This window comes from Rhinolophus sinicus, linkage group LG03, assembly GCF_036562045.2.
Source record: "Rhinolophus sinicus isolate RSC01 linkage group LG03, ASM3656204v1, whole genome shotgun sequence".
Lineage (NCBI taxonomy): Eukaryota > Metazoa > Chordata > Mammalia > Chiroptera > Rhinolophidae > Rhinolophus > Rhinolophus sinicus.
In genome coordinates, this window is record NC_133753.1 from 175,198,706 (window position 1) to 175,225,542 (window position 26,837).

At 33.3% G+C, this 26,837-nt stretch overlaps 1 protein-coding gene and 1 pseudogene across 1 annotated transcript in view; one reads left to right on the plus strand and one right to left on the minus strand.

The window, feature by feature from the left end:
- Nucleotides 1-26,837, plus strand: part of NUP155 (nucleoporin 155) — a 50,432-nt gene that overhangs the window by 7,092 nt on the left and 16,503 nt on the right. Inside the window, exons 5-21 of the mRNA XM_019737278.2 lie at nucleotides 2,614-2,706; nucleotides 3,474-3,640; nucleotides 5,300-5,405; nucleotides 6,123-6,196; nucleotides 6,491-6,582; nucleotides 8,302-8,399; nucleotides 8,880-9,032; nucleotides 12,763-12,863; nucleotides 15,199-15,369; nucleotides 17,110-17,220; nucleotides 18,163-18,257; nucleotides 18,999-19,087; nucleotides 19,749-19,811; nucleotides 20,333-20,480; nucleotides 21,576-21,642; nucleotides 22,693-22,808; nucleotides 25,021-25,118. Of these exons, the coding sequence (XP_019592837.2) occupies nucleotides 2,614-2,706; nucleotides 3,474-3,640; nucleotides 5,300-5,405; nucleotides 6,123-6,196; nucleotides 6,491-6,582; nucleotides 8,302-8,399; nucleotides 8,880-9,032; nucleotides 12,763-12,863; nucleotides 15,199-15,369; nucleotides 17,110-17,220; nucleotides 18,163-18,257; nucleotides 18,999-19,087; nucleotides 19,749-19,811; nucleotides 20,333-20,480; nucleotides 21,576-21,642; nucleotides 22,693-22,808; nucleotides 25,021-25,118 (1,842 nt within the window). The remainder of the gene's footprint in view (nucleotides 1-2,613; nucleotides 2,707-3,473; nucleotides 3,641-5,299; nucleotides 5,406-6,122; nucleotides 6,197-6,490; nucleotides 6,583-8,301; nucleotides 8,400-8,879; nucleotides 9,033-12,762; nucleotides 12,864-15,198; nucleotides 15,370-17,109; nucleotides 17,221-18,162; nucleotides 18,258-18,998; nucleotides 19,088-19,748; nucleotides 19,812-20,332; nucleotides 20,481-21,575; nucleotides 21,643-22,692; nucleotides 22,809-25,020; nucleotides 25,119-26,837) is intronic.
- LOC141570436 (large ribosomal subunit protein eL33 pseudogene) lies at nucleotides 10,454-11,598 on the minus strand (annotated as a pseudogene).

A 26,837-nucleotide genomic window follows, 5' to 3' on the forward strand; every position in this document is an offset into this window, starting at 1 on the left:
TTAACTTATAGTTTCAACTTCATTATGTGAGATCTTTTATCAGAGCTACTGACAAATAGAATTGATAGATTTAAATTTAATACACACCTTTTGAATGCACCTTCCTACAAGAGGAAATGGACAAAATTCACTTGATTGCAAGGCCTAAATAAAATTTTTTAAGGTCACAGCAGTTTTAAGATTATAATAATTGACGCAAGTACAAGTATGCAGTTTTATACATTGTTTATGACATTACAGTGGAAATGTATTTCCTAAGATATAGAATCTCAAAGCATTCTTTACCCTAATGTATCTCCGTCTTAGTTCTTCATTTAAAAGTTTATTCACATAAAAGTCAACACCTGTTCTTGCCCCCTATTATAATATAAATTGTCCATCTAAAATTAATAGTAAAATTTTGTTCTACTCAAATGTAAATTTTAATGCAAAATTAAAATTATGGCATAGTGTTTGATATGGCAACAAAAATGTTATCTTTGATAATTAATAATTTTGACTTTGCTTTCTACAAGTACTGAAAATTCTGACTCTCAATCATGTTACAGTTAACACTGTCTACATTTTTGCCTTTTGCAAGGAAACATTACTCAAGTTAAAGTCATTGTTTTCTAAGTCAACTAAGACTAGGTGTGCAAGAAAATTATGAATCCCTGTTTCAATTTTACGATTTTTTTGAATAAAACATAAGAATTCTTCAATGTTTTCTTACATTTGCAAATTATCGCCTACAGAGAAATTGACAAGATTTACTCACAAAGAAGCATATCTCATGTATTAAAAGATTCAATTAGTGGTCCAGATTTAATCTCATCATCTAGGGAGGCAATTTAGCTGAAAGAGGTTATTGCTTTGGGGCAGTATTCATTTGAGTGATTATGTGATTATGAGTCTAACAATTTACCTCATCTATATGACCCAGTAGAGCTGCCACCAAATCAAATCATGTATAAACTCAGGACTTGCAAGTTATTCTTGGAATGGTCTTTCCTCATCTCTAATAAAGTAAACTTGCTTTCTGAAGTTTACTCAGCTATTTCTGGAAAGTCAGTGACCTTAGTAGAAGAGAACAACTTTATATTTTCCTATTTCAGGACAAAATATCTGTCATTGAAATTGCCTTTGAAGCTGAAGCATTGGCCAAGCTTTTGGTGCCAATGCATGCCTTTGTAAAATGCAGTGAGTTAGGGTTCTGTTGAGTTTCTTCATCAAAGCAACAAACATGGATGTATTGCAAAGGATCATATGTGCTCATATTTGTACACAAATATCAAACTTTTTCTTTCAAGTTTTTATTGAGCATTGAAACTGAACCATTCCCAAGACCTAAACGATGGCAGTGTCTAAAAGGTGCTAAAATGACGTGCACTTTATAAATGAGAATTGACTAAAGTGAGAAATGTCAGTCATTTGACCCTATTGCATCTTAAAAGGAAACGACTTCCATTTCTACCATCTATTACAAAATACTTAAATAAATTATGAGAGATTTTAGAAAAGATGACATGATTTGACAAGGCACTGCTTTACTTCTTTTCCATTACTCCGAGCCATAAACCAGCTCCACCAATCTATAAAATTCCAACTTCATTAAGGTTTCTGTAATCAAAGATGAGTTCTTTGGCTTAGCATTGTGACCAAATACTTTGAGATATGGCTTTTATTGATCGAAAGCTGTTTTTAAAAAGTTCAAGCTTTTTAAATCAGCTTGTGAAATACCAAGTATGTTTTGAGGTCATTAAAGTAGACGGTCTGTACCTTCAGCTTTATTGACTTGAACTTTGGTACACAAAACTGGTTTTGGGCCCCTTGAGGTTCATTAGTGAAAGTAAAACCAAGTGATATAAACTTTATTGTCTTTTCTATGACATTTAACACCCTTAAGTAGGCCAAATGTATATACATAAAGACATGTATTTCCTTGTATTCCTATCGGTGAGACACTATGTTTGGAAATCATATGACAGTGAGATACAGAGCATCTCATGCCACTCCACCAAGTTAAACAATACCTTAGCATGAATTAACAAAAAAGTTTGTATTTGGTAATGTCCCCTCTGAAACTGTAAATTATCTGGTTTTGATACATAAACACATTTGGGAAATGTATTTGACGTATTCAACTCATTTGTTTCCATGAATTTGACTATTCCAGGTACCTGATATAAGTGGAATTATATACTATTTGTCTTTTGTGACTGGCTTCACTTAGCATAATGTCCTCCAGGTTCATACCTGTTGTAGTATATATCAGAATTTCCTTTTTTAAAAACTGAGTAATAGTCCATCGTATGTATATACCACATCTTGTTTATTTATCCAATCATCTGGTAATGGACACTTGATTTGCTTCTACCTTTTGGGTATTGTGAATTATGCTGCTATGAATATGCATATACAAATAAAAGTCTTTGTATTTTAATAAACTACTTTTTCAAATGATCATAGGTATTAATATTTTAACATCAAAATTAACTAAATTGGGTTCAGACTTTTCATATAGTATTTAATCACTACCTCATTGTAATGGTAAAACCTTACTGCATTAATGCTTACATACTGGATTTTTTTTGGGGGGAAAAGAATACCTAACCCATGTCTACTTTATCTTAGGCATCTTTCAACCTCATGTACGACACCTTCTGGTTTTGGCAACCCCTGTGGATATAGTGATTCTTGGACTCAGCTACGCTAATTTGCAAACAGGTATAGCAACCCTTACTTTTTCAAATAAAAATATGTTAATGAACTTAATATTGTAATTCAAAACCAATCTTTTTCACTAAGTTAACTTTCCAGGCTATTTGCTTATAGAAAAATAATACTGCCCTATAGAAGATGGTATCTTTCAAGATAGTAGCTCCACCAAAAAAGTATTTTGGATGTATTTACTATATTAATGTGTACATTTTGAATGTACAATATAAAGGGAGGGTAGTAGAAGATGAATAATAATAATTGATGATAGTGAGTTTTTCAATAATGCCTTCAAATTCTTTGTTTCTGATTTTTTTCGAATGGCCATTTTAACATATGAAGCACTATAATATGATACATTATTATTTTCTTTAAAGTAAGACTCCCTCAATTAATTACAAGCACACGCAATGGTTTCTTTTGTAATCTGCTTTGGGTGAAATAATGTTGAATTTCAGTGACTCAAATTGTTACTACCACATCCTTAAGCTCTTTTCCAAAATTAAAAAATTTAGTTTTTTGATGTTTTACAATGTTACATATTATACATACATATATTATATATACACATACACATATGTATATATATATTCTAGGTTCTGTTTCTCTTGAATTATCAAATTGTATCAGGCTTTTTATAGTAATTTAAAAATGTATGTTATAGAAGCTTTTGATTATATCAGAAAGAATTCAGTAAAAATATCAATTCTAAAGATAATACAATGATTGTTTCAATCTGATAAACTGATTCCCATATTTCTTCTTTAAAAAAATAGGTTCTGGAATTCTTAATGACAGTATGTGTGGTGGAATGCAGTTGCTTCCAGATCCTTTATATTCTCTTCCCACTGATAATACTTACCTTTTAACAATAACTTCCACCGATAATGGCAGAATTTTCTTGGCTGGAAAGGATGGCTGTTTATATGAAGTAGCATACCAAGTAAGTCTGGCAATTACAAACATTTTTTTCTCCCTCTTGATGAAATAGGGATGGATTTTGATTTTGTAATTATATAAGCACATTAATATATTCTTAGAGAAAGTATTCGAACATACAGTTAAAGCTACCATCTTCCATGACTATGTCATGCCTACAAAACTCAATCCTCTTTCCAGAGGTAAAAGCCATTATCAGTTCTGAGTATGTCCTTTTAGAACATAATACATACATTGATGAATATCTATAATTATATCTATAAATATTTATACATACGCATTATACGTGTGTGTATACACACATATAAATACATAGTATACTTTGTGTGTGTGTTTACTTGGATTATTGCTTATGTTTTGTTACATAATCAGCTTTTAACTATGTCTTGAAAGTCTTTCCTTGTTACTATCTAGTAGATAAGTATATGTTATATTCGGTGATTTCTACATAGTAGTTCATAAAACAGATGTACTTGGTGTACTTAACAGTTTCTTTCTTGATGGGCTTACAGGTTTTCATTTTTCCCTTTCACAAATAAAGTTATAAGTGTTCTTTTTCAGGCCTCCTTTTGCACATGTCTAGATATGTTTTTTGTGTGTGTGTCTAGAGACTTAGAATTGAAATAGTTGGGTTACAGTTATATGTGTTTAAAATTACATTTCGTATTTTCATTATTGCCCTCTAAGAAATTTAGACTCTATAGACAGTCATCTATGAATGTATTCCTCCTGCTTACTCACTCTCACCAATGCTGATACTAATCAAATTTATTAATTTTGGCCAATCTGATGGAGATAAATTATTTTTTTAATACTAGTTAAGCATCTTTTCATGTATTTATTGGTCATTTTTGTTTTTCTACTCTGAAATGCCTTTTTGTGTCCTTTGCTCTGTTTGTCTTTACTATATTGTTGCTGTTTACTATATTGTTGCCGTCTTCTTTTTTCTTAAATTAAACTTATTGGGGTACATTGGTTAGTAACATATAAATTTCAGACCTAGAGTTTTCTAATACAACGTTTTTATACTGCATTGTGTGCTCACCACCCAAAGTCTAGTCTCCTTCCCTTCACTGTTATATGTGACCCATAAAGTAGTATTCTCATAGTCACAGCTAATTAGTGACAGAGCTAGGATAGAACCCAGGTCAGCTGTGGTTTTTGTGTTACATTGTGCCTCTTTCTTGCCCAATTTCCCTTGGCTTTGTTCATTACCACAAAAGGGTTTTGTATGGCAAAACTCAGTCATTGAGAAGTAGACTGTAGATTACGATGGTGGTGGCTGGTAATGTTAAAATTTCCTTTTAGCAGAAGTAGGAAGAGGTGATACAAGTACTTCTATCCTATCTTGGGCAGTTACACACTATGCTTATTATGTTCCTTGTGCTTTCAAATAGGAGTTTTTAAAAGAAATAAAATACGAGTTCACTAACATGCACTGCTGAAGTTAGTGGAGTTGACAGCTGATTTTATCGAGAGCAGTGATTTCATTATAGCTAACTACATTTTCTATTTTTAATTACAGGACTAAATTCAGTACGTAGTTTGAATATTATGTCTCAGTTTACTTACAATTATTAGTATTTTATGAAATTTTAGGATTTTTGTAAATGTGGGTGCACCTACATTTACAATCTTCTTTCTCTTGATTTTTTCTTTTAAGGCAGAAGCAGGTTGGTTTAGCCAAAGATGTAGGAAAATAAACCACTCAAAGAGCTCACTTTCTTTTCTTGTTCCTTCATTGCTACAATTCACATTCTCAGAAGATGGTAAGTAGAAAACAATAAATTTGGCAAATAAAGCTTTTACTAGATCGTTAACATTTTCCTCAGAAATTCTCATTCTTAATTGAAATAATTTGTCTTGTTAAAAAAACATTTGTTATATATTCATAAGGTCTCTTAAAGGAAGAAGGGATTATAAAACATAGAAACTGTGGGTTTTATTCCCAAGGTCCTATAAATGTAGCATCATTGAACGTGTCTAAAATAGCTATACATACTTAAAGCCAGGTGTGTGTGTGTGTGTGTGTGTGTGTGTGTGTGTGTGTGAGAGAAAGAGAGAGAGAGAGAGAGAACACACGTTTTGCCTGGTCTAGAACAAATTCCCAGCATCTGTTTTCAGTAAAATGAGAGATTTAGGTAGGCAAACTTACTTAAAATGCTTCTGTGAAACAAGATAAGTTAACTTAAAAACATTAATATGACTGAAGGTTTGGCTTAAGGTTCATTTAGAGAACTGAGTAACTTGTGATACTCTTAACCCAGCCACGGTTTGATGTCTTTTTTTTTTTTTTTTAATGCTTCTTGGCTTTGTTCTTAAGCACATGTCCTTAAGGACTTACCTACAAAGCAGGAGGAAAGCCCCTGAATGCCAAGTTCTAATTTAACAATTTTAATTTGTTATAAGTGGTTCTTGTAATTGATTTGTTAATCTTGGGATTTTTTTTCTTTTTTTTCTTTTGTTTTTGTTTTTTTGTCTTTTAGATCCTGTTGTTCAAATTGCAGTTGACAATTCTAGAAACATTTTATATACACGATCTGAGAAAGGAGTAATACAGGTGAGTATTACCATTATATTGCCATTTACGGTGGGAACAACATCCCTGTTTTTAAGGAGGAATATTCAGTCACTCTTAGACTTTTCCTATGAACTGTGTGCTTTTGAAAAAATTCTTAGGGCCCCTTTTTTATGAAATTTAAAATCTGTCAATGTTTCCATGTCTGTATGAAGAACCAAAATGAAAGGATCCATAAAAGGAAAAGTATTTAATAAAATTGTACTAAAAAGTTTATTTTGTGAAATGTATATAGCTTATAGTCATGTTTCAGTGGGTACAATTTTTTATTTACAGGTTTATGATTTGGGCCACGATGGACAAGGAATGAGCAGAGTTGCCTCAGTGTCACAGAATTCGATTGTCTCTGCTGCTGGAAATATTGCTAGGTAATAATATGTAATGTATTGTCATACATTTCATTTGCAGGCATAATGATACTATTTATGTGCAGCCTACTAAAATTATTTATCCTGAGAATATCTCTAAAAGATAAGGCATTTTAAAGGAGATGACATTGTAAGTTATGTTTGAAACAGAGCTGCTAGAGACTCTTATTATGTTGGATGGTTTGAAACATAAGGTAACTGATTTTATAGTATAAAATACAGCTTGCCATGTGTTTTTCCTTGAAACTTCAGGTGGTCTATAGAGGCATTACAGGCGTTGTGTCTAGGAAACTACAAGTCTCAAAGATCCCCCTCATAACTACTCCACCTTTTCAACAGGCCTACATAGTACCTACATAGTACCTACATAGTTGGTCTGATAATTGACATTAAGTGCAGTTTGGAAATACAGAACTTCGTCGTTGTATTGTTTGCATTATGTTCTTGACAAAACAAACTAAAGGATATTGTGAGTTGCCTGAGGTCTGACTCTTAAATATGTACTGGAACCGAAGCTGGAATCCAAGTCTTTACACGCGATACACAGCAGTTTGCATATACAACTGATTTAGCTCAGCTACAGATACTCTCTTCATATAACAAAGGCCTCAAATTTTCAGCTTCTGTTATCTATGTGCCTAGGTTATTGCTACACTCAGATATCCTAGTGAAAACTCAACGTGTTTTCTTTGCCTTTCAGTGACAAAAAAATTTCCAAGGCAATCTAAAATAAAGGGTTTCCCTTTTCTTCCAACTTTTTTTGGGAAGTTTTTTTCATATACACTAAAAAATGAAAAGAGCAGCATGATAAAAACTGATATATCCCTTATCTGAATTCACCAATTGTTAACATTTGACCTCATTTGCTCACTCATGAGCTATTTGAAAAGTAAGTTGCAGACTTTTATCTTTAAATCTTTCAGCTTCCATCTCCTAAGTCTCTTACATAAACACAATACCAATTCCACACATAAAAACTTTAATAATTTTGTAATATTGTCTTGTAATTTTACAGTCCGTATTTAAATTACTTAATGATCCCAAAAATCTTTTATAGCTGTTTTTTCATTTTTCTCCAGGTTCAGTCAGAGCTCATAAATTGCATTGATCACTAGTCGATTTAATATAAAACAAAACTCTCACTGCCTTGTCTTTTTCGAAATTTTGACATTTGGGAGAGAGGAGCAGGAGTGTTATTTCTAGAATATCCTAATTTGTGAATTTGTCTTTTTTTCCTTATTAGATTCAGGGTAATATTTTTTTTAGCTAGTATTACATAGGTAATGTGAATTTCATAGCATTACATCAGAGGGCACATAATTCTAATTTTCCCACTATTGAACACTTGGTTAAGACAGTGTTCACCAGGTCTTTCCATTAGAAGATTCATTCCCTCCCCCTGCCCTGCTTTTAATTAGTGGTAACTCTTACAATGGTAATTTGATGCTCTGAGAATACCTTGTTCCCCATTAGCCATTTACCCAATGGATTTAGCCTTTTATGATCTTTGAAAAACAGGGTTACTCTTAACAATATAAAAATGAACAACACACATTCAAGAGTTTTTGTCAGTTCTTGCTACTGTTTTGTTACTTCCCTAAGAAGTTAGTCTTAAACTATTTTAACATATTTAGACATGTAAGAATGCTGGTGTAAAATGTTCCTTCTAATTTAGTAGACACATTTTTTAGGTAAACTAGTTTTTTTCCTTTCTTTTAGGACTATAGATCGTTCTGTTTTTAAACCAATTGTTCAAATAGCAGTGATTGAAAATTCTGAGTCACTGGACTGTCAGTTACTGGCTGTCACACATGCAGGTATGTTGTTTTATTTATATGTCTACTATTGCTTTTATAACTTGATAATCCTCAGATTTAGGAATTTATTATTTTAAATGTTTTTACTTCTATATTATCAAGCCATATTAATAATTCATAAAATTAAGGATTTTGAAAATTGGAAGATTCTTCCTGTCTCCTCATTATAGATGTAAAACCAGGGCTGAAAGGCAAAGTGACATTCAATGACAGAGTCTGAATTGGAACAAAGCCTCCCTTGACTTAGTTCCAGGTTCTTTCTACTGAAAGTTGTTGATTCACCTTTCAAGTTTGAGTGACTTTGTCTTAGAAATCCACTTTAGCTGGTAGTACACGTACACGGGGTAATTTAAGATAAGTCAGCAAAGTGATGTATGGCTTTAACACAATTCTGTTTTTTTCTGTGGAATTGCTTCAATAACACATGTACCTAAAGTCTTTTCTTTTTTTTACTGATATAAAATTTTATCCCATCATCAGGTGTAAGGTTGTATTTCAGCACTTGTCCATTCAGACAGCCATTAGCAAGACCTAATACATTAACACTGGTTCATGTCCGCTTACCTCCTGGATTCTCAGCATCTTCAACAGTGGAAAAGCCTTCAAAAGTACATAAAGCTTTTTACAGTAAAGGTAAGTTCTGAAATACTATCAAATTGAAAATGGGATTATTAAAATTATCCGAGGCATTTGAAAATAAACAGATTTTTCAAATAAAATTCAGGATGTTTTGGTTTCTTATCTAACAACTTTCTTATATTAACCTTATATTGCAAGCATTTTCAATTGGTATGTATGTAAAAACTATAGTATTTAAAAAATATCTAAGTACTTTTTAAATTGTTTTAATTTTAGCATGTCATTAGTCTTGTATATAAACTCACTGGTCAAAATCAGTGTTATATCCACTGTAATAGACTCTAAACTCTCTTCCTTCAAGATAGGGAAACTCAAATGACTTTTCTAATACCATTCCTGCTGTGTCAGTGTCTTTATGCATGTGGAGAGGTTTTCATGAAACAATTTGAAATCTTGACAAAAAAATGAAATTCTAAGTAAACATCAAAACTTGAAAAATCTGTATGTGCTATTTCCCATGATGAGAAAGCATTTGTAAAATGTTTTTTGATTTTTTTAAAATCATTCTAAAGCCTTTTCTTTGCTTATTCTAATGTTTCTTTCAACACTTCATTTTTCAACACCCAGATGAAAATAACAAATAACATTTATTCAATTGCAAAATATTCACTTTCTTGGTATTTTTAAATAAGTTTTATTAAGATATAATGTATATACTATAAAATTTAGCTTTTTAAACTAGTGGTTTTCATTTTAATCAGAGTTGTACAACTATCACCACTATCTGATTCCAGAACATTTTCATCACCCCAGAAAGAAACCCTGTACCTATTCATAGTCATTCCGTTTCCTTTTCTCGGCCTTTGGAAATCACTAGTCTACTTTCTTTGTCTATTTTCTTTGCTTATTTTGCATATTTCATATAAATGAAATCAGACAGTATATGACTGGCTTCTTTCACTTAGCATAGTGCATTCAAGGTTAATACCTAATATAGCATGTTTATTTCATTGCTGAATAATAATTCATTGTGTGACTGTACCACATTTTTTTATCCATTTATCATTTGATGGGCATTTGGGTTGTTTGTACTGTGGCTATTATGAATAATGCTGCTGTGAACATTTGTGTACAAGTTTTTGTGTGGACATGTTTTCATTTCTTTTGGGTACATACCTAGGAGTGGCATTATTGGATCATGTGGTAACTCTGTTTAACCTTTGAGGAACTGCGAGACTATTTTCCAAAGCTATTATACCATTTTACATTCTTACCAGTAGTGTCTGAGAGTTCTACTTTTCCCACATCCTTGTTTTTCTGGCTTTATATTATGTTCATACTAGTGGTTATGAAGTGGTTTCTCATTGAGTTTTGATTTGCCTGATGGCTAATGACGTGGAGCATCTTTGTTTATGATTATTAGCCATTTGTACATCTTTGGAGAAATAACTATCCAGATCCTTTGCCCTTTTTATTTTGTTTTATTATTTTTTTTACAAGAGAATAAATCCATTTTATTTACTTTTCAATAAGGTTAAATCCTGGAGGGGTACAGCATTACATGGATTCTCTGTCCTACGACTTTAGCAGGAAGGTTGCTTTGGAATTTGGCACGAACCCTGCCACTGTTTCCATGCAAACGAGTTACGCCCAGAGTACTCTGGCTTTGTTCGATTTGCTAGCAGGAGTCACTGTGTTCTTGGCCTTGTACACATAAGCACAGCTCTTGCCTAGATAGAAGAACTCAGCATCATTTGGAGCATAAACACCTTCAGTTTTAAGAAGAGCGATGTGCTCTCTCTGGTTCCGGAGTCCCCACTTATATTCAGCACAATGCCTTAGACCACAGCCTTCCAGACATATTTGTCGTTTCACAAGTCTTCCCAGCACGCCTGTACAGGCTCCAAGATGGCGGGGGAGCCTTTATCCTTTTTAAAATCAGGTTGTCTTTGGATTATTGATTTGTAAGTTTTTATATATTCTAGACACGTGCCTTGTCAGATATATGATTCGCAAGTATTTTCAGTCATTCTGTAAGTTATCTTTTCATTTTCTGATGATGTCCTTTCAATCACAAAAGTTTTTAATTTTGATAAAGTACATTTTAACTATTTTCTTTTGTTGCTGTACTTGGGTTTATTTTTAAGAAGCCATTCCCTAACCCAAAGTCACGAAGATTTACCCCTGTGATTTCCTTTATGAGTTTTACAGTTTTCACTCTTAGATTTAGATCTTTATTCCATTTTGAGTTAATTTTTCTACATCATTTCTTTTGCATGTGGATACCCAGTTCCCAGCACCATTTGTAGAAAAGACTTCTTTCCCCTTGAATTATCTTGGCACTTTTGTCTCAAATGAATTGCCCATAAATATATGGGTTCTAGGTTCTCTGTTTTATTCCATTGATCCATATGTCTGTCTTTATGCCAGTAACCCACAGTATTAATTACTGTTGCTTTGTCATAAGTTTTGAAATTCCAACTTTGATTTTTTTTTTTTTTTTTTTTAAGATTGTTTTGACAGTTCTGGATCACTTGCATTTTTGTATGGATTTTAGGATCAGTTTAATTTCTTTAAAAAAAGTCAGATGGGATTTTGATTGTTGAAAACGTAGGTTAATTTGGAGAGTATTGTCATCTTAACAATATTAAGTTTTGAAATCCATGGACATGGGATATCTTGTTATTGGACCTTTAATTTTTTAGAATGTGTGTGCATTGTAGTGTGTACAAATCTTGCACTTCTAAAATTATTCTTAAGTGTTTTATTCTTTTTTGATGCTATTATAAATAAAGTTTTCTGTGTTGTTGTTGTTTTTTAATGGGGAATATTGGGAAACAGTGTTTCTCCAGGGCCCAACAGCTCCAAGTTGTCCTTCAATCTAGTTGTGGAGGGTGCAGCTCAGCTCCAAGTCCAAATGCTGTTTTCAGTCTTAGTTGCAGAGGGCGCAGCCCACCATCCCATGTGGGAATTGAACCAGCAACTTTGTTATTGAGAGCTCGGCTCTAACCAACCGAGCCATCCGGCTGCCCCCTAGAATTAAGTTTTAAAGCTAGAAATGTATTGAGGAAAAAATACTGTGGTTTTAATTATGTACATGATGTGATCAAATTGCATTTCTTCAAACTTCCATATGCTAAATTTTAAGAAACGTTTTCTTCCAACTACTCTCCATTTTTCACAAGCTAGTTATATGTTTTATTAATTGTGGTCCCATTACCTACAACCGTCCTATGGACTTAAGACTAAAGTCGCTATAGAAGGAGCAAATTAATGGGAGACCTGGAATTGAACCCAGGAAAATATATTTCAAAATCAAACTGTAATATTAGCTGGTATTGCTGAGATGTAGCTTTTATAGTATATTTATTTCTGCTATTCTACTGGTAAACATCATCAATTTTATTTATGGTGTGTTTGAATTAACCAGTACATGAACTCTATTTCATGAGTCAACATTTTTTTATGTATTAAACATATTTTAAGTTAATTAAATTAATAAATGTATTGAATATTAAATGTGTCCTAATTTCAGAAATGTTAAATTGTGAAAAAAGTGTTTACTTGAAAGAAATACAATATAAGATCTGAAACAGTTAACAATCCTATCCTACCAATAATTATATGTTCTTTAAGGGATTTATTTTTATTTATTTTTATAACTTGTGTACTTACAACAATGAATTCTTTGTATAAAAAGTATACATACTAATGTCAATATTACTAACATTATTGATGATGCATATTATTTGGCATTACACAATTTTGTGTGTTCAACTTTTAGGTATTCTACTGATGGCAGCCTCGGAAAATGAAGATAATGACATTTTGTGGTGTGTCAACCATGATACATTTCCTTTCCAAAAGCCAATGATGGAAACCCAAGTAAGTTATCCTGAGAATTGCAAATAACGTTTTATATAATTTTAAGTGAAGAATAAAATTATAAGAAACTTTATCCTCTGATGTATTACTGTTTGCTTCTAAAAATATCACAAGATTAGAAATCATATTGAAAAGAAGTGTATCCTAATCTTTGTTTTTTCTCTGTGAGGTTAGAGGTCATTATGGTAATCATTAAAAAATATCCTTAAGGTAAACATTGTAACCCTCTTAGAATGTTTTTCATAATGTACTTGAAAATGCATTTATCTTTTCTGAAATGATCTTTGTCCCATTTAAATATATTGTAGTTTTAGTTATTTCATTAAGAGGCCATCCATTGTAGTTATGACTTAGAATTTTATTCTGATGATCTCTTTAATTTACAGTTCTGCCTAAATTTTTTTAAACTTTTTCTTAATTATAGAAATTTTCAAACATACACAAGAATAGAGAAAAATGGTAACTTGAACACCACGTTAGTGAATTACCAACATTTTCCCCATCTTGTTTTATCTCTTCCCTGCTTATGCAAATGTATACCCACAAATACATAATTCTGTTTTAAAAGGAAATAACCACATGTTCTCCAGGAAGTCTGTGTAAAGTCTCCAGGAAGTTCTGGGTGAGGAGTGCGGCCCTGCCTGTCGCAGCCCAGCCCATGAAGACTTAAGGGGATGCCAGCATCCCTAAGGCTGTGGCCAGAAAAGTCCATCTCTGCCCCTGCTCCTTGGTGTCACCTATCCCACCCCCATCTGTCCTCCTAGATGCCCTAGCATAGTCCATGCTGCCTGCTCCCAGAAGCTGCTGATCAACCCACATAAACCAACCCCCACAAGGGTGTGAATGTCTTATGCTCTCTTTGGAACCATCTTTGAAGGCATTTTGGTTCCAGCTGTCACCAGCTGCTCTCTAGTTAGTCTCCAACTTAAGCTCTTCTAGTTAGGGGAGTAAGAAAGGGGAGTGTAGATGGGAGGAGGAAGAACCCAACTCGCAGGGATGGGCACACGGTTTGAAAGGGCTCTTCCAGGTGTGTGGCATGGCCCAAGTTGCTGGGGTAAGGGCAGGAGGTAGGTCTGGAGGCAAAGAGCACTTTTCTCAAATTATTTCCTTTATTATTTGAACTTTACTGAACACCTGTAGGTGTCTTGTATTGTGATAGACTGAGGATTCAGGACTCGGTAAGATATGAACCTTGTCCTGATGGGTGTGCTGTGTGAGGGGGTGCAAGGTGGAATTCTGGCTCCATCTCCTCACAGCTGTGGCTCAAAGGATTTAACATGTCTCTGGTCCTCAGTTTCCTTGTCTATAATAGTACCTGCCTCTGTGGGATTGTGGTGCGATTAAATGAGTTCATGTGTGTAGCAGTCAGAACAGTGCCTAGCATTTAGGAAGCACTTGATAAATGTTAATTATTTTTATAGCAAATATTATACATCATATTTTGTTTGTATAATACTTTAGTTATTCTCAAACAAATAGGGACTTTTAAAAAAAAAACACACACAAATGTAAATATAGTACATGAACTTTGACCAAGTTCTAATCTCCCAGAAACAGCTCTAGAAGACATTGGGACAATGGGGAAGTTCTATATTGGCTGGTCTTTAGATTATATTATAGAATTGTTAATTGTTTTTACTTTTAATATTCTTAAATGTTTTAATAACATCATGGTTATGTAAGAAAATACCCTTATATAGAGATGCATTAAAAAGTAACAGTGACATACCATGTCCATAAGTTTCAATTGGTTCAGTAAAAGACAAAACATGTATAGAGAAAGCAAATATGACAAAAATGCTAACAATTGTTGAGTCTAGGTATTGGGCATATGGACATTTACTGTACTTCCAACATTTTTGGATGCTTGAAATTGTTTATAATAAAAGTATTTTAGGAGATTAAGATACGTTTTTTTAAAGGAGTATCTTAGCTTAGAAAGCAAATGTAACTTCAAAAGAGAACAAAAATCTACATGTCACCAAAAATAAAAGCACTGGACCAACCAGGATAAATCAATCTATCCTGGAAAGATGGTAGAAGGTAGTTAGTCTTTGGTTATAGAATGAATTGTAATTCTAGTGAATACTATTTATAGTTTATCTTAGGAAAATTTTGCCTGTATCTAGTGTGGAAAGATTATCATCATAGAACATGCCTGATTAAAAGAATTAGTAGAAAATTAAATACAGACTTTTGAGAATGTTTATGTAACAGTATTATTTATTAAATTCTACATTTACTTAGAGATTGAGTCTATGTTTCTCCTTTTAAACGTTTTGCTTTATGTAACTTTAATAATAGTAGTCTAAAACATTTCATTTCTTTTACATAGATGACGACCCGTGTTGATGGTCATTCCTGGGCTCTTTCCGCAATAGATGAATTGAAAGTAGATAAAATAATTACACCCTTAAATAAGGATCGTATTCCAATAACGGACTCACCAGTTGTTGTACAGCAGCACATGTTGCCTCCAAAGAAATTTGTTCTCCTTTCAGCACAGGTATGTGTATATTCTGTTAGTATGGACACAAAAAGAAGAGAAGCAATAGTTAACGTTTTTGTATTGATTGCAAGCAGTAGTTGCTTAGTAGAGTCATTTAGTATGTACTTAAAAATGTTTACTCTTGAAATGTTCTTAAGAGATAGTTTGTAAATCCCCAAAATGCAACAAAAAGAACATGCTCTGTATGAAATGTTTTACTCTTTTAAGGTAGCATTTCTATCACTAGTGTTTAGCAGCATGAAATAAATAAAATAAGCAAAGTGTATTTCTTATTCTCACTTAAATTATTAAAAAATTTTTCTCATTTATTTTTTGAATAGTAATAATGCCCTGACAAAATTCAAATGGGATAACAAGGGGTATACAAAGTAAAATCTTCCTTCCAGTTCAGGTCCCTTCCTTGCAGACACCACTGTCATCAGCATCTGTGTAAACTTCCCGAGATATGTTACAGATCTACAACCAATGCAAATATACTTCTAAACAAAGGGTAGCATATTATATATACTGTTTTATACTTTGCTTTTCGTATTTCAAAAATCAGTTGTAGAGCTCTTTCCGTATCATTATATAGAGAACTTTCTCATTCTATTTTATATTTGAAAGGTATTCCTTTCTATGGTTGTACCATATTTAAATAAGCCCCTATTCATGGATCATCTTTAGCTGTTAAAAATAATGCTTCTACCTTTTGCATATATCATTTTGCATGTAGAATTGCATCTGCTGGGTCAAAGAGTATATGCGTTTATACTTTTTGATAGATGTTGCCAGATTTCCCTGTATATATACGTGTATGTACATACATTCACTAGCAGTGAATGTGGACCGCCTATTTCCCTACAGTCCTCACCAAGGACAGTAGGCTGTCTTATTAAGACTGAGATGAGCTATCTTTTTGCGAGTTTATTTTTCTGTGAACTGTCTATTTCTATTTTATACCTACTGTTCTATTGAATTGTCTTTTTTAATTTATAGAAGCTCTTCGTGCATCAAAGGAACTGTCTGTGATTTTAGTTCCATATTTTTTCAGTTTGTCATTTGATTTTTGTCGATTGAGATTTTTCCCATATGGATAAATTTATAAGTAGTTGAAATTTTCAGGTTATTTTTTGAGGTTTATATCATAGTAGAAAAACTTACCCTCACGTTCATAAAAGAATTCACCCATAGTTTATTTTAGTACTAGTATAGTTTTATTTTGTCCTTTAAATCTTTAATATGTTTGGAATTTATCTTGGTGTGCATGAATAAGGATCCAGCTTCATTTTTTTCTAAATGAACATACTTGTGCCAACATGAGTAATGGATAATCTAACTTTAATCTTCAGCTTTTTTCGTAGTCTAAATTCTAGTATTTACTTGAGCTTTTATCAGAACTTTCCAAATTTAATAAGAAAATACATCTGCTAAAAAAAAAAAAGATAAGTAAAAAAGTTGCTGGCTCTTTTAGACATAACATTTTATAAACCTTTATCTTATGCATAGTAATGGCACATGCAATACTAATATTGTTTGTGTCTGATGGAGCAGTGTTTTCTTACTAAATTTTCTTTATGCATATATAGATCTAGTATAGGTTGGGAGTTGAAATGTAGATGCTCTTTTTGACCAGTTTACTTTGTATTCTTGAAGTTATATTTTTGTTGTTGTTTCATTGATTAAATAATCAGGGTCAGTTGTCACCAGCCAAACTTGATAAATCTATTATTCATGTTCTTTTTTTTAACTTCTTAGGGGAGTCTTATGTTTCATAAACTTAGACCTGTGGATCAACTAAGGCATCTACTTGTGAGTAATGTGGGTGGAGATGGAGAAGAGATTGAAAGATTCTTTAAATTGCATCAGGTAATTATATGTACTGTTTTTAATGTGATAATTTAAACAATAAAACGGTGGGAATGATAGCTAAATTTTATGTTAGGACCAAAGATACTGTAATTAGCAGGTAATCTTACCAAACTTCCTTTTTTTACATTAATCACTGTATGTGTACTGATACTTGAGCAGTATTAATACACTATAAAGCAATGGTAAAATCAGATTTTTATTCTCTTGTTGATAAATTCTTATTAAAGTGTGCTTGTAAGAGGCTGGTATTCAAGTTGCATGGTAAATGCATTTTTATTCGAAACAAGACATTTGTGGACAAATCCTTTTATTTATTTTTTTATTTTGCTTAATGACCTAAGAAAAAAACTGGAGGCAGTAGTGATGGGGACATTAGTATTTCAAAGCCATAACTAGAATAAACAAGGTAGAACTGGGAATGCTTAATGTAAAATCAAGAATATCAGATCAAAGTTAAATATACAGGCTCTGGATTTAAACCACCAGACTCACCACCAGAGTAGATCACTTGAATCCTGTGGGCTTCAGTTTCCTCGTATGTAAAATATGCGTTATGTTATAATAGTGTATGATGTGGTGATTAATAAATGGTAAACTATTAAAATAGTGCCTGGCACATGACAGGTACTCAGTAAATGTTAGCAATTGTTAATTGTTATTTTCTAAAAGGTAAAAAGACCATGAGAAAAAATTAGGGGAATAAACCAGAATCTAGATAAAAAGGAAAGAGAGCATCTTTTAATAATAGCACCTTTGATGAAGTTTAAAACCAATAGTGCTTACTTCTCCTTTTTCTTACCAACTGATTTCATTCAGTCTGCAAATATTTATTGAGCACCTGTGTGCTAGGCACAGATTTAAACACTGGATACGGCATTAAACAGAACTTCTTTTTAAATGTTTATATTTAATATAAGGGAAGGTGTTCTTTTTTTACAGGAAGACCAGGCTTGTGCAACTTGCCTTATCCTTGCTTGTTCCACGGCTGCCTGTGATAGAGAAGTGTCTGCCTGGGCTACTCGGGCTTTCTTCAGGTATATGTCAGTTTTCTTTTGTTCTTCGCCATTTTTTAAAGTATTTGCCTTGGCCAATGTGATAGTTTAAGGGCTTGCCAAACATTTCAGTGACTATAGAGACAAGTTACTAAAATTTGTAAAAAGGTGAAATCTAGAAAGATTGCAATGCTAATAGAAACAGCTAGATGAGCACAATTTATGCGTTGTTACCCTTTCTCTGGATTCTGTCCTCTAACTCTAGTCTTCCTTCTACACCTTTCTACCTGAGTTACTATCTCATGTATGTTTTTTACTTCCTCAAACACAATATACCAATTCTGCTTTATGTGTATCATTGTCATTGAGAGATTCTGAATCAAGGAAACTTGGTATCAAAGAGATTTTTATTTGCAAGATACTTAGCTAAGTAAAGAATTTGAAATATGATTTGTTTAAAAGAATTATTTTTAAGTACTGCCTAACCATTATCTAGTATGAACACTATAGTGCCATATACTCATTTAGTAAACTCTGTGCATTGCTGACGCTTTTTAGAAATTGCCAGAGTCCCTCATAATTCTTCCTGATATTCAAGTTAACATTTACTAAATACATATTTTATAATGTATCTATGCATATATTTCACTGTAAACACTTTACATTAAAGTCTCTAATGTTTAAAGGATTTATTTTGAAAGCTAAATAGGACTTGGAACAATTCCAGCTTTTAAGGTGGATGGTTTCACTGAATAAGCTCAGCCTTTGTTGTTGTAAAAATAGGTATGGTGGTGAAGCTCAGATGAGATTTCCAGCTGCTCTCCCCGCCCCGAGCAATGTCGGTCCCATCTTGGGGTCCCCTGTCTATGCTAGTGAGTATGAAACATCGAAACCAAACTTTCTGATAGAGTTTGAATTTTACAAACTTTGTAGTATATCTTAATAGACAAAGCTTTTCATTATATTTTACTTAATGCTACTATATTGGTGAATAACTCTATAGATGTCTGTCTCTTAAAAGTGATATCTTTTTTTTTTTTTTTAGTTTATTGGGGTGACAATTGTTAGTAAAATTACATAGATTTCAGGTGTACAATTCTGTATTACATCATCTATAAATCCCATTGTGTGTTCACCACCTAGAGTCTGTTCTCCTTCCATCACCATATATTTGGTCCCCCTTACCCTCATCTCCCACCCCCCACCCAAAAGTGATGATATCTTAATATTGAGTTCTTAATGTATACTGTGGAACAAAATAAGATATAAACAGTAGTATTTATAGAACTCGTTTGTTATTTAGTAAAAAGGAAAGAGAGGAATGATTTAATAATAAGCTACCTCAGTGTTTTCCAGTGTAGGGATTGTTAGAACGTTACTGGGAAATGAGATGAGTCCCTAATTCTTGAATATATTATGGGTGGTGCCATTCCTCACTCTTATGCTTAGTAATAGCTTCTGTATCTGATTATGATGAGATTCAAAAATTGGGGAGTTATTTTATAAATCTTTATATTCTTATTTCCTTTTTAGGTTCTCCTCTTCCTAGTGGTAGTTCATATCCAAATCCATCCTTTTTGGGAACACCATCTCAAGGTACCTCTTTCTTTGTTTTAGATTTTCTGTTCTTTTTGAAGAGCTAATATTGTGCATTACCCTTAATGCTTAGTATGAAAAAGATTAATTTGCTCTATTCTCTTAAAAATAATATAATTTAATAGAAGTGACATCCAAGCAAGTATTGACATTTGGCCATGAATGCCTTTACTTAGGAACACAGTTAGTAGTACCTGGAAAGCCCCTTATTTGGGTACCATGATTTAATCACCACCCATAAAATCTGTGTAATTAGTTCTGTTTCACTTCCAACATTAAGGAACAGTGATTACAAGCTCTCTTTCCTTTTTATTCTGCATTGCTGACATTTGAAAACCTACCTGGGAGCACCCATCCAAGTCTAAGTTTCTCTTTTTATCAAGGGAAATTAAGTATCTACTTATTCCAATATTTTTGTAAATACTCATACCTATGGGTCTAGATACAGCACACTTGGATTATTGAGAATTCTGAATGTTTACAGTTAAGTTTTAAGATGTGTTTTCTTATGTTTGTACAAGGTATACATTCTCCTGTCATGTCAACTCCAATGTCTGCTTCAGGAAATCTAGCAATTCAGGCCACAAGTATGAGTTGTATGGCTGGACCGGAGATTGTGTACTCTGGAAAACACAATGGTATATGCATTTACTTTTCTCGAATTATGGGGTAAGTTTCATGGAATAAGTAACTATTGCCCACTTTGTCGTAGTTTATATAGTTTAATATTTTTAATTCTAAATTTGGAGTATCATTTATTCCTATTAAATTGTACATAATTGCTCACTTATCCATTAATAATATTGTTTTCTGTCTTTCAGCTTTTTTTAATCTAACCATCTATATTCCCGTATTTTATATATATCTTAAAGTACATCTCTATACATGTTAACATATAACTCAATGTATGTTAACTCAGTAATATGTCCTGTAAACCAGCTAGACAGTTCTGGTCTTGTCGAGGCTCATTCATGCATATGCAGTTAGTTACGAAGTTGAAGACAGCTCTGTCAATCTTGCTGGACTCGCATGTTTAGGGTTATGTTTGTACGCTGGTCTAGAGCGGTCTCAGCTCAGACAGCTGGGTTGTCCTCCACATGGCCTCTTATCCTCCAGCAGTCTACCCAGGGATCATTCACTTGATGATAGCAAGGTTCCATGAGAGAGTGGAAACTCGCAAAGCCTCTTGATGCCCAGGCTCACAATTGGCACAACTGGCATACTATTATTTCCACCACATTCACTTGGCCAGGAGAACGCCTCCAGGCCAACCCAGATTTGAAAGGTGGGAAATAAACTCCATATGAGAGAAGCATCAAAGCTATATTGTAAATGGGATAGATATAGGGAGGGATAAAATATAGTCATTTTTGCAATAAGTCTGTCATACTATCTAGTTAATTATAACACATAGTAATATGTTTTTCTTAGATTTGGGATGTAAGCTTTCATTTGAATTATTTGCTTAAAAATGTGAAACAGTGTAAAACTCTCTTATAAATTTGATTTTTCATTATAAGCTTCCTTGTTTATCATTCATTACCCAGAGCCTTTGATTTTTCTTCAGCAATATTTCATTATATGAAATAGCTTGTATATATTAGGTTTGGAAATTTTCCTGTTTTCCGTTTTTTCAGATAACTTAGTAAAATGTTAAAGGAAACCAGTGCTACACTTTAATAAACACATAGAAAGAAATTTATAACATATTATAATTGTTATTATTCATCTACAGCACAATTATTAATACACTTTTTGTTCCAGAAATATCTGGGATGCTAGTTTAGTTGTGGAAAGAGTATTCAAGAGTGGCAACAGAGAGATCATTGCAGTAAGTGTGTTGTATACTAGTGTTCTGTTATTTGTATGTGACCAGTTTATGTTAATGGAACTGTTTCACATTTCTTGATGTTTTAAACAAGATGCAATGATAATTCTTTTATGTATATGTTTGTGTACTTGTCCGATAAACTGTTCACCCCCCTGGGTTAAGTCCGAGTTCTGTCACTTCTTAACTAATGGGTAAATTTCTTAACATTTCAAAGCCTGATACCTCACTGTAAAATGAGAATAATAATATATCCCCCTCGTAAGGTTGTTGTGAGGGTTAAATGGAGTAAATAGTAACGCTTAATACTGCTCAGAGCTATTATATAAATATTTTGCTTATACTCAGATACCCCAAAACTACATGGACACAGTGCTAATTGCCATGCACTGGCATACTTTCTAGGATACTTTAAGAAAACTTCTTGTAGAAATTTGTATTATCATAAATTCAGGTAGTAAAATATTTTTAAATGTGAAATATGAATGCAATTTATTTTAAACTTTTTAAAATGAAAATATACCAAATGTCCTTTCAACTTTGATACTCTTTTCAAGTTCACATTTCTAAGAATAAGGATGTATTTACTGAACGTAGTATATGTTGTTGTTCAGTTCTATTTATGAAGAGCAAGAATAAATTAATCTACAGTGATAAAAGTAAGAAAAGTAGTTACATGGGAAATGGAATACCTAATGACCAGAAAGGGGCATTAGGGACCTTTCCTGGGTGTTGAAAGTATTCTCTGTTGTGGTCTGGGTGGTGACTGTATTAAAATGTAAAAAGTTAACAAGATGTTGTTCACTTAAGATTTGTGTATTTCACAGTCTGTAAATTATATCTAAGTCGAACCAGGAGAGAAGAGGAGGGATCTGGGTATCTAGCCCTTTATTCTGGTCACCAAGTGTGAATTGATATAGGAAAAAGAAAAGATAGGGTACTTCAAAATTAACACTTTATATTCAATTATAGATATACAGAGTATGATTACGTTTTTTATATATACACCTTTTCACTGTTTTGAAACTTTTGAAAATACTTCCTTTCTTACAGATTGAAAGCAGTGTTCCTTCCCAACTGCTGGAGTCAGTGCTACAAGACCTAAAAGGCTTACAAGAATTTCTAGACAGAAACTCCCAATTTACAGGAGGACCACTAGGAAATCCAAAGTAAGAATAAATGGAATTTATTTACTCAGTTTTTTTCCTTTTTTTTGCCGAGATACAATTCACATATTATAAAATTCATCCTTTTAAAATATACAGTTCAGTGGTTTTTACTATATTCACAAGGTTATGCAATCATCACCACTGTCTAATCCCAGAATATTTTCATCACACCAAAAAGAAACCCTATACCCATTTAGCAGTCACTCCCTGTCTTAGTAACAAAAATACCATAGACTGGCTAAAACAAGAGAAATTTATTTACTTAGTCCTGGAGGCTGGAAGTCTGAGATCAAGGTGCCAGTACAGGCGGGTTCTGGTGAGGACCCCCTTCCTGATTTATAGACAGCTGCTGTCTTTCTGTATCCTTACGTGGCAGAGAGAAAATGAGAGAGCAAGCTCTCTGGTGTCTTCTTCTAAAGGTACTAGTCTCATCAAGGGTGTTCCACCTTCATGACCTCATCTGAAGGCCTCGCCTCTAAATACCATCACTTTGGGGGGTTAGGGCTTCAGCATAAGAACTTGGTGGGACACAAGCACGCAATCCGCAGCACTCCCTAGCTCCCCTTCCCACAGTGCCTGGTAACCACTCATCTGCCTGTCTCTCTGATTCTGCCATGTTCTGGATCTTTGTGTAACTGGAGATATACAATATGTGGCCTTTGGTTTTGGTTTCTTTCCCTTAGCATAGTATTTTTAAGATCCACATGTAGGGTGGATGAGTTCTTTGATTCATTTGTCAGGTCATCAGGTGAACAAATCTTCATATACATTTTGTTCCCATTTATTTCCTAAATTTTAATGTTCTATAGGAAAAATGCATTGCCTTTTTGATTTTCTTTCCTCTCTAAATACTTGTGCTTACTTTGAAATTTTTATGCTTTTGCTTTTTTTATTACTATAATTCAGAAAATACACCAGTGTCTTTAGGTATGTCTTCTTTTAATGGGAGTTGAGAATAAAATGTTCTCGATGAGCATTTAGACCTAAGGACTTAAACTTTGGTGAATTTTCTTTTTGTTTATTGTATTATTGCATCTTCCCTATTTTCTTTGGAGAATCATATTGACTGTCCTGAATCTACCCTCAATTTCTTTTCTTCCATAGTTCCTTTCTTCTTTCCTTCCTATGTGTGTTACGTAGATTGCAGAATTCCTAGAGTTGATGTTCTCAGTCATTTAATTCTATTTTATGTAGCATTTGTTCAATCTCTGATATTTTTCTTGCTATTATATGTTTAATTCCAAGAGCTTTTATTTTCTAATTTTTCCTTTTTCATGGCAATTAGCACTTGTATTATGAATCCCAAATCTCACTAAGAATACAACTGGAATTGTTTTTCAAGTCTTCATTTTTCCTCCGGTTTCAACGTCCTAGCATAGAGTTTCTTTTCTAAGCTAACAAATATATTTGGTGATATTTTTTTGGCTCTGTTTGTAAATGAATATGTTTGTTCATTAGTATAGATACATCTCTCTGTCTAGATCTGCCCACTTAGCAGTTGTGGTTGTTGTTCAGTAGCCAACCATGCAAGCAAAGCTCTTGTGAAACTCCCAGGCATCGTTTTGCCCAGAAGATGGTAAGAAACTGTGATTAGGTCAACTGACAGCTATTCCCTTAGTGGGCCAAACAGACCAGTGAAGCTGCAGTTTCTCTCAAGTGAGTTGGGAGACTGTAGCAGTGTCCATACTGCACAGCATTTAATGGACTTTGTTTTAGCTCTAGAGGAAATCTGTGCATGGATGCTAGAGCCAACCAGATGAGACTTGATGTTTGTTTTGTTTATTCTTTGCCAACTGGCTCTCTCCATCCTTTAATAATTAGATCTTAGGGAAATTTATACCCAGTTACATCTGGGTATAAATGGATTATACCCATTAAAAAGTTGCAAATGGATTAAAAGAGTTATAATAACAGTGGGGCACCCTAGTGGATTCATTTATATGAAATATTCAGAACAGGCAAACTTATAGACATAGAAAGTAGATGAATGGTTGCTTAGGGAAGAGGTGGGAGAAAGGAGGAAATGGGGATTGACTGCTAACGGGGAGGGGAAAATATTCTAAAATTAGATCGTGGTAATAATTGCACGACCCTACGAATACATTTAAAAAAGTTAAATTGTACACTTTAAATGGTTGAATTGTATGGTATATGAACTATATCTCAACAAAGATGTGAAAGACAAATACACATTCTGGAATTTCCGTTTCAGTACTCCTGCCAAACTGCAGCAGAGGCTGATTGGATTCATGCGTCCTGAAAATGGAAATACCCAGCAAATGCAACAGGAGCTACAGAGGAAGTTTCATGGTAAATTATTGTTTCTGGTCGATTAAATGTATATGACCCCAGTAAAGGGTTTTATTAGTTGAATAGAAAACAATCAACATATCAAACAGATAAGTTTGTGGTAACAAGTATTTTTTATTAAAATATCATCAGTGTGATTTTGGGAAAAGTGGGGCAGTATGGATGTCATGTATTCCCATAATTTTCAGCCTATACATTTTTTCCCTTCAACCAGAAAACATGACAGACACTTTTTCTAATGAGTTTTTTTAATTGTAAAATATATACGTATAACGTAAAGTTTACCACTGTAACCATTTTTAAGTGTGCAGTTCAGTGGCGTTTAGTACCTCACATTGTGCAAACATCACCACGATTCATCTGTAGAACTTTTTCATCTTCCCAAACTGAAACTCTGTACCCGTGAAACAATAACTCCTCATTTTACTCTGCCCCCAGATGCTGACAATCACAATTCTTTTTTTTTTTTCCTGTCTCTGAATTTTACTACCCTAAGTGTCTCCTATAAGTGGAATCATACGGTATTTGTCCTCGTGGTTGGTTTATTTCGCTTAGCATAATGTCTTCAAAGTTTATGCAGTAGCATGTGTCAGAATTTCATTCCTTATTAAGACTGAATAATACTCCATTGTATGTATATGCCACATTTTGTTTATCTATTCATCCCCTTGGACACTGGGATTGCCTCTACCTTTTGGGTATTGTGAATAATCCTGCTATGGACGTGGAATACATATAAATTTGAGTCCCTGTTTTCAATTCTTTTGCTATATACCCAGAAGTGGAATTGCTGGATCATATGGTAATTTAATCTTTAATTTTTTTGAGAAATCGACATAGTATTTTCCATGGCAACTGCACCATTTTACATTTCCACCAGTAGTGCACAAAGGGTTCCAATTCTCTACATCGTCACCAGTTATTTTTCGATTTTATAGAGTTAAAAATGTGAATCAAATTTTTGGTTGTGTTTTTGTCTGTTATAAATACTAGTAACAACTAAGAAAAGAACAAGAGAACTAAAAAGTTCTCAAAATCATCAATTATTCTAGATATGAATTGGAATAATAAGTTACTTCTTAAATTTTGCCTGTCATTCATTTTTTTTTTTTTAAGTTCTTCTATCTTCTATTGTTTGAACCAATTATTCTAGCTGATGGGATTTTGCTGATTAAGACCCAGCCATTTACTTTTGTCCCAAGGTACTTTCTTCCCTTCCTGCTGGCCCTAGTTTTCTGTTTACTGTTTTGTAAATTCTTCAGTACTGCTGATGGTTCTTCAGTAAGGCCTTAGGCCTGACAGTACCAAGCATTAGTGGTGAGGATTTATACAAATGGGAATATTCAAAGTGCTGGCAGTATACCCTGAATTGACTACTTTGTAAGCAGTATAGCCATAGCTGGTAAAAGCTGAGAAGGCAGATATACTCAGAGCCAGCAGTTTCACTTATAGGTATACTAGAACAGGCTTTTCAGACTGTTTTCCCACAGTAAGGAATACATTTTAAATTATGACCCAGATGTTTAAAGGCATACACATACAACTAAAACAAAATTTTAGGAAATAACTTTGTTCTACATTCTAATATTTTTATCCTTTTTTATTTTATTTTATTTCCTCTTTAAGAAAAATAAAAGCTGTCTGGACTGACCGAATTGATTTTGTGACTCACCAGTCCATCTTAACCTAGGGTTTAAGAAACTCAGTCCTAGAGAAACC